This window comes from Phoxinus phoxinus (assembly GCF_949152265.1).
Source record: "Phoxinus phoxinus genome assembly, chromosome: 9".
Lineage (NCBI taxonomy): Eukaryota > Metazoa > Chordata > Actinopteri > Cypriniformes > Leuciscidae > Phoxinus > Phoxinus phoxinus.
The window spans coordinates 28048311-28060527 of record NC_136884.1 but is presented as its reverse complement, the minus strand read 5'-3'; the positions used below and the strand labels follow the sequence as shown (position 1 = coordinate 28060527).

General features: G+C 48.6%; 1 protein-coding gene across 1 annotated transcript; it reads right to left on the bottom strand.

Moving 5' to 3' along the window:
* Positions 1-1888: 1888 nt before the first annotated feature.
* Positions 1889-3640, bottom strand: LOC307004522 (uncharacterized protein; the record flags this gene model as incomplete). The annotated part of the gene is made up of 5 exons (XM_079623841.1): positions 3356-3640; positions 3097-3225; positions 2378-2955; positions 1960-2253; positions 1889-1898 (listed from the first exon to the last, which is right to left on the bottom strand). Exons 1-5 carry the CDS (start codon positions 3470-3472, stop codon positions 1889-1891), a joined length of 1128 nt encoding a protein of 375 aa, XP_079479967.1. The 5' UTR covers positions 3473-3640.
* Positions 3641-12217: the final 8577 nt, after the last annotated feature.

Here is a 12217-nt window from a genome sequence, read left to right as displayed (position 1 = left end):
GCAGCTGTCAGGCTGTCAGCTGTCATCTTCAGCGGCATCCAGAGGAACTGAGGGCGGCAGAAGAAGATATCAGGAGAAGTAGGGGGCTGGGTGAAGACGGTCGGGGGCTGGGGAGGGTACCACCAGAAGTTGGGATGTGGTGTCAGCTCAGGCTTCCCTGTTTTTGTGTTGGCCCTGAACAGAGTCTTTCTGATCCAGTCCTGCACAAGATATCTCGCCCATAAATAATCCCCTCCCACAGGTGGATGCTGGCTGTTTATGGGCGAGATATCTTGTGCAGGATTGACCACATTAAAGCCAGCATAACGTCCACATATGGCTGCATCCTGAAGACGGACTCCACCAAAAAGGTAACTATTTTTACATTTCAATCAAAAGAATTGAAAATACACCATTAGTAGTAGTAGTACAGTAGTATGCAAGTAATATTCCATATATAAATAATTTAGCATCACTCACTGTCTTTTCGGTGTGATTACAGATCACAAAGAAGCTGTCGGGGTTTGCAAAGGGGACAGCTATGTGGCTAACATCTGTCAGCAATGAGGTGGGCCAGATCCTCATTAGTGTTCTGACAGCTCAGGAGGGTCCTGCCCTGGACCGAATGGCAGCTGACCTCATCCGGAGGTACACTGATGTGGGTGTGGCTCCACCTCAGCTCCTCTATGTGGACTGCGACTGCTGTCGTGAGGGCACTGGGCAGACCAAGCTCAAGCAGCGATTTGGTGGGTGGCCAGACTTGGTGGTGAAGCTGGACATCTACCACTTCATGCGGCGACTGGCAGCTGGGTGCACTAAAGATGCACATCCTCTTTACCCCATTTTCATGGCACGCATGTCTTGCTGCATTTTTGAATGGGACAGTGGGGATGTGTCTCTGCTGAGGCAGGCCAAGAGGGAGCAGCTGAATCATGAAGGTGTCCCTGGTATCACCGACACTATGGTGGACCAACGGATCACCAAGGAGGAATTGGCCCTGCACTGCCGAAGGCGGACAAGAGGAGAGCAGCAGACCATTCTGATGATCGAGCACCTCCTCAGCGAGCTGATGGGGGGTAAAGGGTCGAGACCTTCTTGGTGTCCCTCTCTTGGACCAGGAGAGGATGCAGCACATCTGACAAGTCCAGAAGAGGCATGTAAAGTGCATTCAGGATGAACCAGGTGTGCTGCTCTACACACAGACTGGCACCAACACCAAAGATGGTATTGTGCTGCCAAAATACAGATGCGCAAGGGGCTCCACATCACTGGAGTCCTTTCATCTCCACCTGAACAGGTTCATTCCAGGTCAGTATAAATCATTACATTGGTGGAACAGGTGGAATCAGGACCGTAAAATGGCATCTCTGGCAGGCCGTCCCTGTTAAGCTACTCCGGGGACCTGGTGCACTGTGTCAACACCCACAGTGTTAAGGTACTTGGAAGACAGCTTGTACCATTTTTCTGAAAACTGATTTCCCTTTACTGTGTTCTCCTGTCTGTCCCAGGTGAACTCATAGGTATAGATTACCTGTACCGTCAAACAGGGCAGGCCATGCAGGACGTGGATCCTGACTCTGAGGTGACAGAACAGATGTTGGAGGATGTGGGCATGGAGGAGGAGTTGGAGGATGAGGGATTCGGAGATGTCAGTTTGGACTTTAACCTGGATCCCACTATTGAGGTGCTGGACCTGTCCCCTGGCTCATCAACCACCACGACCAGCGTAGCCAGCACTCCTGCCTCTGTCCAGACTGGGTCTGCTAACACCACCACAGCAGCACCTAATCAACAACTGGTAACTATTCTTACTGTAATAATAACAGTAAAACATTTTTTATTTGTACAGCACTATTCACTTTATTTGTATAGCGCAATGAAAAGAAAAATAGAAACAAACTAAATACCATTAATACAATCTAAAGAGTAAATAGATTAATAAAAAAGCAAAGTAAAAAAGATAGATTAAATTCCATAAACATGTTTTTTCCCCCCTTTTTTCCCTCTGGTCCATCTGCCACAACCCGCCTCTGGTCCATCCTCTGCCACAACCACCTACGCTGCCTCTGGTCCATCTGCTCAGGTGGCTCCTGAAACCTCACAGGGAGCAGGCTTGGCTGGGAGATGAAGTCTGAGCAGGCACCAAGGTATCGGCAAAGACGCTTCAGCCACTCCTCGCTGTGGTTCTCCCGCAGCTGCCTCACTAAGCGAGAGGGGCTGTTGCCCAGGGCCCTCTCCCTCAGGAACCTTATGACCCGCATGTCACAGGCATACCTGAATAAAACAAAGGAAAAGAGAGACAGAAAGACACAAACATTAAAACCAGCTCATCTCAATTGTGTTTTAAATGACAAACATTTGTTACACAAACTAAGTAATCTCAGTAGGCTATACTCACTTTCGAGTTAGGATCAGCCTAAATTCCAGTCTGTGGGCTAAGTCCAGCTGGTCAAAGATGGCCTTGCTGGTGGAAGTTAAGGCGGTTTTGCACCCACTGCACCAGAGAGTCTCCGTGATCATCAGGTAGTACTGGTCCACATCCAGAACCTGACAGGCTCTCTTGTGTGCCCCATAGCCTGTGAGCTGTCTCCCACACACAGGACAGGACAGCCTGACCTTCCAGAGGTGGTATGGCATCCACAGTAGAAGCCTGTGTGTAAAGAAGCGCTCTGGAGCGGGGCCTTGGTGATAGATCAGAGCTGGCTCTGGTGGATCATACCACAGCTTCAGGTCAGTACGAAGGCGATGTTGCTTCCACAAAGCTGCTGAAATCCATTTCTGATCCTGTGGTGGTATGGTTTTCAGCAACTTTGCGGGAAGCCATCCAGACTCTGAACCTGGAGCGGTCACCCTATCCTCGGCAGGTTGAATAGAGGATCCAGCCACAGATGGAGCAGCAGAGGGAACAAAGGTTGAGCTGATCACAGGGGTGAGAGGAGCAGAGGACGTCCCAGAGGAGGCAGCGGCTGACACTTCCTAATGTATTAAAAAAGGCAAACGCATACAGTAGATATGATTACAAGCCACTTATGAGTAATGTTTGTTCAAAATGTAGCATATTTATGTGATTAAACAATATTAGTGTGAAGAAAACGATTAAATTAAAGAGTTTCTCACAACTCTAGAAGCAGAGGTGGCTTCAGACAGAAGAAGGAGGAGGGAGACAGTCTGAATATACAGCCTGGGACTGCGAGCAGGAGATGGAGTCCTAGATGCAGGGCTAGACAATGCAGAAGTGCTAATAGGCTGCAAGATTAAGAGAACACAGTTTACAATATTGAATGAAATAATCTATCATTATCAGGTATTGCAGTAACAATGATTAGATAAACTCAGCATATCTTTATGGAATTAAAATTTTTTTTTGACTATATACCTTGGTTGCATGCATCCTTGCCACACCTAGGTTTGGCTTTAAAGCTGCACCATGGGCCCCACCATACCGTGGCTTTGTAAACTGACAAAAATAAATTAGTAACATTATGAGAAGCATTTTAAAATACTATAACATATGATAACAAATATCTGCAAAGATATGCTTTTACCGATGCCAAAGTTAAAGTAGGCTTTAAAGGTGCCTTTCCAGATGTTGTTCCTGCCCTGGTGTTACAGGTGGTGACGTGGATGGTGTGGATGACATATCAAAATTAATATTATTTGAGCTGACATATCAATAGTTTAAAAGCTGTAGTTAGGTATAACGTCTCTGGTTACTTACGTAACCTATGTTCTCTTTCATAGGTTCACTCAACGCTGCGGATAGCGCAGTGGGATATTCTCTGAATGTGCCGATTGTCTGAAGCCTTATAGAATCACGCCAATTCATTGGCTGATGGCGTCCGCGCGACATGGCTCACGTCGCGTCATCACATTCGCGCACGCGCCATCTGCTCCTCAGATTTCTCTGCCGAAAATAAACTGTCAGCAGCGCGAGGAGCTTGGCCGCTAACGCAGCGTCTCGTTCCCTATTCAGAGAACATAGGTTACGTAAGTAACCAGAGACGTTCTCTTTCATAGGTTCACTCAACGCTGCGGATAGCGCAGTGGGAACGGACTACCAAACTCGCCAAGCTAGAACGCTTTATATGACTGGTAAACAAAAGAGACAACAACCAAGATGAGTTCAAACAGAAAGAACCTGGGAACCCGGGGTCATGTCAAGATCCAAACTATAGAATCTTACAAAAGTGTGCGGAGAGGACCAGCCTGCCGCAACACAAATGTCCTCCAAAAGTGCTCCTCTAAAAAGAGCTTGAGAAGATGCCACACTTCTGGTGGAATGTGCTCTAATGCTAAGGGGTGAAGGCAAGCCACGCACCCCGTAAGCCAACGAGATAGCCTCTGTAACCCAGTGAGGAAAACCCCGAAGCAAACCAAAAGCTGGTTAGATTTCCTCCAACGGCCTGAGCGGTCTACATAAATCTTGAGAGAACGAACTGGGCAGAGCAAGTTAAGCTTCCTATCTTCCTCAGAAGAAAATGGAGGAGGGTGGAAAGCGTTAAGGTTAACTACCTGTGAGCGGAAATTTGTGGAGAGAACCTTGGGGACATACCCTGGTCTCGGCCTCAAGGAAACTTTGACCAGGCCAGGGGCAAAGTCCAAGCAAGACTCGCTAACAGACAGGGCTTGTAAGTCTCCCATCCGCTTTAATGAGGACAACGCTATCAAAAGAGAAACTTTGAGAGTCAGGATCCTCTCCGGAGCTGACTCCAAGGGCTCAAAGGGGGCCATCGTCAAACCCTCTAGGACAACAGAAAGGTCCCATGAGGGAACTCTAGGGGAGCGAGCCGGTTTCAGGCGCTTCACCCCACGCATAAAAGCAGAAACTAATCTTAATTTACCCTGGGGAATCTCATCCGATTCCCTATGTGCTGCAATAGCTGCGACATAAACTCTGAGAGTTGTAGCAGCCGCCCCAGCAGCAAACTTCTCCTGCAGGAATTCCAGTACTGAACCAACTGGGCAGTTAACTGGGCTCCTATCATGTGCTAGGCACCAAGTCTTAAAAACCTTCCATTTGGAAGAATACAGTCGCCTTGTAGCAGGGCCGGAGTGGGGCCACTTTTCAGCCCGGGATATTCAGGCCCAAGACGGCCCACTTTCTCCATGGTGGAATTCCAAATTAGCATTTTTTTCCAAATTGGATAAATGAAGCAACAGTTCAGCTATTGTGTAGTTTGTATTAATACCATGGTTCAACAAATAATGTAAAGGTTAAATAATAATTCACAGAAGAAGTTAACAAAAAATATTCCACTATTCCAGAAGAATAGGTTGATAAATTAACAAAAGCAGAAAGAAAGAAAGAAAGAAAGAGAAAGAAAGAAAGAAAGAATTTGAAATGTATCCCACTCTTCCACAAAGAGGCATATTGAACTAATGTTTACAGTTCTGCTGCTCAGAAGCAACAACAAATAATTAAGAGTTAATTTTACTGCATACACAGATCAAGCATGAGTTTTGTTATCAAAATTAAATTGCATAATATTTGCAAAGTCTATGAATCGCAATGACATGTATTGAGTCATACAAAAAGGCTAATATTTTAATTAAATTTTATATTTTGCTTGTGAATAGGTTGACAACGATACAACGGTATTAGCCGAATAATTACGTAGCATAATTGCTAATCATTACTAGGCCTATCTCTCTTTACCTGCTTGCCACTTGTGTTTGTCCTTTTGAAAATAAATCTGTAAGCTTGGCACATTTGGCAGCATCCTCCTCCAATGCCTTTCTTTTTTTCAACCTGGCTTTTTCTCTTCCTCCCATCCATCCTCCCTGACGCGTACCGTTACGGTAGGGCCGGCCCAGCTATCGGTACCTGAGAAAACGTTTTGGAAAAGACGCGCTATGGACCCAACCAACTATATGGGAGGGGAGGGGAGAACTGCCTCACATGGAACAACCCATGCAGAGGCTGCACGCTGCGGTGTCCGAATGCGGAACGCGTGTAGCCTAATATTGTAACTAACGTGACAAATGTAAAAAAAAAAAAAAAAAATATCGACCAGCTCAAAAGTGAAGCGGCCCACCAGGAATTCTACCCGCTTCACCCGATTACCCACCCCGGGCCTGCCTTGTAGAAGGGGCTCTGGCACTCGCAATGGTCTCCTGAACGTCAGTTGGGAGACCAGAGCTTAATGCTAACGGCCTCTGATCGGCCAAACATACAGCTTCCACATGTCTGGGCGAGGATGCCATATCCTGCCCTGCAGCTGGGACAGCAGATCTTCCCTGACTGGGATCCTCCAGGGGGAAGATTCCAGTAGAGGAATTAGCTCCGAAAACCATGGCTGAGATGGCCAGAACGGAGCCACTAAGAGGAGGCGGACTCCGCTCTCTCTCACTCTGGCCAAGACCGCCTGGATGAGTTTGATGGGCGGGAAGGCATAGAGTTTCTGCGTTGGCCAAGGGTGGGCGAACGCATCTATCCCCAATGGGGCCGTGGGACTCAGGGAGAACCAAAGCGGGCATTGGGACGACTCTTGAGATGCAAAGAGGTCCACCTCCGCCTCTCCGAAAACCTCCCAGATCAGGGCCATCGTCTGGCGGTTCAACATCCATTCCCCCGATCTGAGTTTCTGTCCTGACAGAAAATCTGCTGCGAGGTTCAGAACCCCTGGGACATGAACAGCTCTTAGAGAAAGGAACCTGCTCTGAGACCACAGGAGAAGGTGACGCGCATGCCGGTCTAGGGTGACCGACCGAGACCCTCCCTGCCGGTTCACATGTGACACCACTGCCATGTTGTCTGTTCTGACAATGACATGGTGCCCCTCCAAAAGAGGGAGGAAATGATGCAGAGCCAGAAAAATGGCTCTTAACTCCAGGCAGTTTATGTGCCAAGAGAGAGCCTCTCCAGTCCAGACCCCACACGCTGGTCTGCCCTCGAAAACTGCTCCCCAGCCGGTGAGAGAGGCATCCGTCGTAACCATCTGGCGACAAGATACCGCACCCATGCTGACCCCTTTCCGAAGAAAAAGAGGGTCCCGCCATACTGACAGGGCTCGAAAGCAACTGCGCGATACCTTCAGTAGGCGAAGGGTTGACCCGGAGGGTTGAACCCCTGAGAGCTTTACCCACCACATGAAGGGTCTCATGTAGGCCCAGCGGTAGTACGGAGGAGGCCGCGGTTATAAGACCCAGCATCCTGCGGCAGGTGCCCACAGACACATGATGGCCTAGTGAAAAACGAGCCAAGCATGTCGTCAGGCTGGAAATCCGTGCAGGGGCCAAGCGGGCCTGCATGAGAACGGAATCCATGTTCACCCCCAAGAAAACGGTGCTTTGAGCAAGAACACTCTTCTCCGAGTTCAACCTCAAACCGAGAGACTGGATGTGACTCAGAACGATGTCTCTGTGGTGGGCCACTAGCTCCCTGGACTGGGCTAAAATAAGCCAATCGTCCAGGTAATTTAGAACACGGATGCCCTGTAGCCGCAATGGGGCCAGAGCTGCATCCATGCACTTCGTGAATGTCCTCGGGGCCAAAGAGAGGCCGAAAGGAAGGACCCTGTACTGGAACGCCCTTTCTCCAACGGAGAACCTGAGGAACTGCCTGTGTCGCCGAACAACCTGGATGTGAAAATAGGCATCCTTTAGGTCTATCGTCACGAACCAATCCCCTGGCCGAATCTGAGATATGATAGCTTTCAGCGTCAACATCTTGAATTTCCCTTTGTAAAGGGCGAAGTTCAGTCGGCGGAGGTCCAGTATGGGACGCAAACCGCCGCCCTTCTTCGGGACCAGGAAATAACGGCTGTAAAAGCCCCTCTCGGATTCCCCTGGAGGGATCTCCTCTATTGCTCCTTTGAGAAGGAGGGAAGAGATTTCCTGCTGAAGTACAGAAGCCTGAGTGGCGCTGTCTACTACAGTTGGAAAGACCCCGTTGAAACAGGGGGGATTGCGGCAAAACTGAAGAGTGTAGCCGAACCGAAATGTGCGAAGAACCCAAGACGATACCCCTGGTAAGCGCTCCCATTCTGGAAGGAAATGAGATAGAGGAAGAGGAATGTTGTAATGCAGACGACATACCTGAGTGAGGGTGCCCTGTTGACGTTCCTGGGGTAAAGAGGTTGACTGTGCAGGAAGGCCCTTGGCGTCCTGGCACGTGATAGGAGGCATCGATGCTGGGGTCATGGTGACCCGGTCCGCCTGCTCCGGAGGAAAAAGGAAAGTGCCTCCGAGGGTGCGGCCGGCAGTTATAGAGAGTGTGCGGGGTGAGGGGAGAAAGCAGAAAGCGTCTCCTTCCTCCCGCACCGGACTGAGTCGATATGGTGAAATATGGCCTGCACTTCGAGACACTCTGAGTGGCGAAGGTGACAGGGCAAGGAAAGGAGAGCTGGGGGGTGGGCAGAAACGCTTGCGCGGTCTGACCCAACCCTGAGGAAGCAGAGGAGCTCTCCTTTTTCTGACCGGAAGGTCAGGAACGGCTCTGGGCCGCCGCAGCGGTCGGTTTGTCAGACCGCTTCAATTGGAGGCGTTTGTGAGGCCGTTGACGGGGAAACGGGCGACCGCGGGCTTCCCAAACTGTGGTAGGTGGGGGATGCCCCTGTTCGCTCCTTCTGGAAGAGAACTCCGGTCTATGAGAGGGACGTTCTCTGGGTCGCACCGGGGGTGGAGCAGAAGGTTCTCTAGCCCTCCTGGGCATGAACTGTCTGAATGCGGCCGACTGGGATTTGGAGGAGCGGAATTTCTCAACCACTGTGTTGACCGCCTCACCAAACAAACCCGTCTGAGAGATGGGGGCGTCCAAGAGGAAAACCTTCTCTTTGTCACGTATTTCCGCGAGATTAAGCCACAAGTGGCGCTCCACCGCAACGGAGCCAGCCATAGAGCGACCTAAAGCACGTGCGGTATGCTTGGTGGCTCTTAAGGCTAGATCAGTAGCCTTACGAAGCTCCTTGACCGCTTCAGGCTGCTTCCAGGATCTGGAGGTCTCATGATGCTGATCACTGAAAAATGGCAGCTTCCTCCGTTGAGGCCTAGAATTAGGGCCACTGAGAAGCCTCTCGTCGAGTTTCGAAGATTGAGACTCACGTGGCTCGTCGGGCCAATCAATAGTGAGCTTCTCCGTAGCGCGCGAAAGCACGTCAACGAGCTCTGCGTAGGCCGCAGTAGGCCGCACTTCCTGGCCGCTCGGCGGGATAACCTCGTCGGCGAGAGTAGGCCCGAAATCCTCTGAGTCGGAAGCCTCGGTAAAAAGTATATCCTCCAGCCCGAAAGAAACCGCGTCGCATGCTCCCGGGCTGGGGCGCAAATAATCATGTGAAAATTCGACTGGCATGCCTCGTGCGTGCCGAGGGGAGGGAGGGAGAGAAAGAGCGGGGCTCGTCTGCTCGAACTCCACGTCCTCAAGCTCTACATCCGAACCCCAAGCCGCGGATCCTCGAGAGGCCTCGGGAGCGCGGCAGGGGGAGACGAATGATTCTCTCTCAAAAACCGCAAGCCGCGATTTGAGGGTTTTGAGCAACAAATTTTCACAGAATTTGCATTTAGACGATCCTATAACTGCCTCACGCGCATGTGAAAAACCCAAACATTTAACGCACTTACTGTGTGGGTCGTCGTTAGCGATGTAACGAGCACATGGACAAATACTCTGATTCATTCTGAACTTCATACACTGTTCACTCATTGGCCAGAGGAGAACTGGCCCCCGACTGAGCCTGGGTTCTCCCAAGGTTTTTTTCTCCATTCTGTCACCTGATGGAGTTTTGGTTCCTTGCCGCTGTTGCCTTACCTTCTGGCTTGCTTAGTTGGGGACATTTAATATTCAACAATATTATAGATCTGCCTTAAAGGTGGACGATGATGAAATTGTTTTTTGTATTATTTTCATGTTATCACTGTGAAGCTGCTTTGATACAATCTGTATTGTAAAAAGCGCTATATAAATAAAGGTGACTTGACTTGACATGGCGGAGTACAGCGTCTGTAATCCATGGCAGCTTCACCGTAAGGAGAAACAGAGTTCCGCTTGAACAGTCGCAGAAGCGCCGAGAATAATCCTTTTAATTAGTTGTAGCTTTCAGAAAAATCACGAGCGAAGGGCAAAAGTGACCGCTTCGTTCTGAAGGTAGAGAAATCTGAGGAGCAGATGGCGCGCGCGCGAATGTGATGACGCGACGTGAGTGCGTCGGGGTGGAGCCATGTCGTGCGGACGCCATCAGCCAATGAATTGGCGTGATTCTATAAGGCTTCAGACAATCGGCACATTCAGAGAATATCCCACTGCGCTATCCGCAGCGTTGAGTGAACCTATGAAAGAGAACGTTGACATTTTTTGAGACATACGTTACTATGACTTTTTTTTATCACATATTATACCATGACTTTTTATGACAGTATACTATGACTTTTTATGACATTTTATGACTTACTATAATACGATTTTTATTTTGTACATCCCGCACAAACACAATAGTTAACCATTTTTGCTAGCTAGGTCTCCAATATAACTGCTAGCCTACTTGCCGTTAGACTAACGGTAACTCTAGGCTTGGAGTCCCTCTTATGACGTCACGCCCAGCCTAGTGAAAGGGAGGGGGAGTGCTTAAAACCACTGTAAAAAGTACCAACTTTTCATATTATATTCTGCATTTTGGAGATTGCATCTTGCTCTATCTCCCTCTCTGCCGTGCATGCGCTGCGCGGTTTGGAGCACAGTCTCTAGCCAGGTTTCCACCCCGGGAACTTTCCCCAGGAACTAGGAACTTTGGGGTGGTACTCGGTGTGTTCACACCGCAGGAATCAGGGTCTAAATGAAGTTCCGGGTAAATATTTCCCCCTCCGAAAGTCCCTGGTGACGAGGTAGTACTTTTTTAAAGTTCAGGAACTTTCGGGGGTGGGACTTGTGCGCTGAACATGCTGATTGGTTGTGTTCACGCCGCATTTTAATTGGATGACTCCACGCAGCATTCTATTTTAACCGTGTATATACACGGGTTTCTGTGCAACGTCATCACATAGATGCGCGCGCATCTAAGAGGCAGAAAGCAACACTCTTTACGGCTATATCTAGCAGAAGCAGAGATGACGCGGAGCTGTTGTGCTGTAAACTAACCTAAATAAATAGAGTATGTCAGGTTTTTATGATTCACAAACTTAGTTGGACAATTTCATACTAGTCAACTAACTAACGTTTTACATAATGTTATATTAATATGCAAATGAAACACAAGCAAACAGATCCAACTCTGAAATTGCAGTTTATTATTGAGTCAACAAGAATTTACAAACAATGCGAAATCTACGTTAATTACAATGTACTTTTACAGAACTCGGCATAACATATAGCGGTCTTGCCTCTAGGATGCGCGCTCATCCGGTATTGTTTGTATACAAGAAACCTGTACTGTCTATGATTTTAACCGGCATTTTTTAAAATCTATTGCGGTTCGTGGCTTCATGCAGTAAGAGTTGTCTGTCTGCAAATATGGAATTTAATTAAAAAAAACACACAGCTGAACCGACGACGAGGTTCGGGCTTTAATAAGTGTATTTGTGTAACAGGACATTTTCTGCGCGTTCGTCCCAGCCATCTCACGGTCAATGTCCGCATCGTCTAATTTTATAGCATTACGAGCTTTCTGAACACGCTTTAGCATCAGTGCTCGTCTCTTTTCTGCCTCTTTTCTGTTTTGTTAATTACCTCGTTAGTAAACCAATGCATCACAAACAACCTCAGCACAGTTTGAATCTCCATATTTATTATAATGTGGCGATCAAAACTGATTACTGTCCGTCCAGACTGGGAGGAGCGGACGCGCGCAGTTTATAATCTTCCCAGTACTTTCCCAAGGGGGTAATCCATCCGCCGGAAACTGAAGCCTCCGCGGGCGCCGCCATTGTAGCAGAACTTCACCTGCTGTTAGCATTCCATTGACTCCCATTCATTTTTGCGTCACTTTGACAGCGAATAACTTTACATCTGAGGCGTCCAAAGACTCCATTTGTCCATTATTTATTTCTAAAGAAACGCGACAATGTATGAAAGGCTCCATTACCTTGTACCTTACGTTATGGCCCCGTAGAAGCCGTTTTTGTAAAAATAGGCTAACGATTGCGTCATAACTCACGCGACTCTCTGTCGCACTGTAGAGAAATTACCGTATAGACCGGCGTAGAAGCTCGCAGGCAATCGGGGGAACGTGGAGGCATGAAGTCCGATAAAGTGAAGGGAGTAGCCCACAGAGAGTGATAAAGTTGATCCTGCTGCTAGCTCATGGACAGC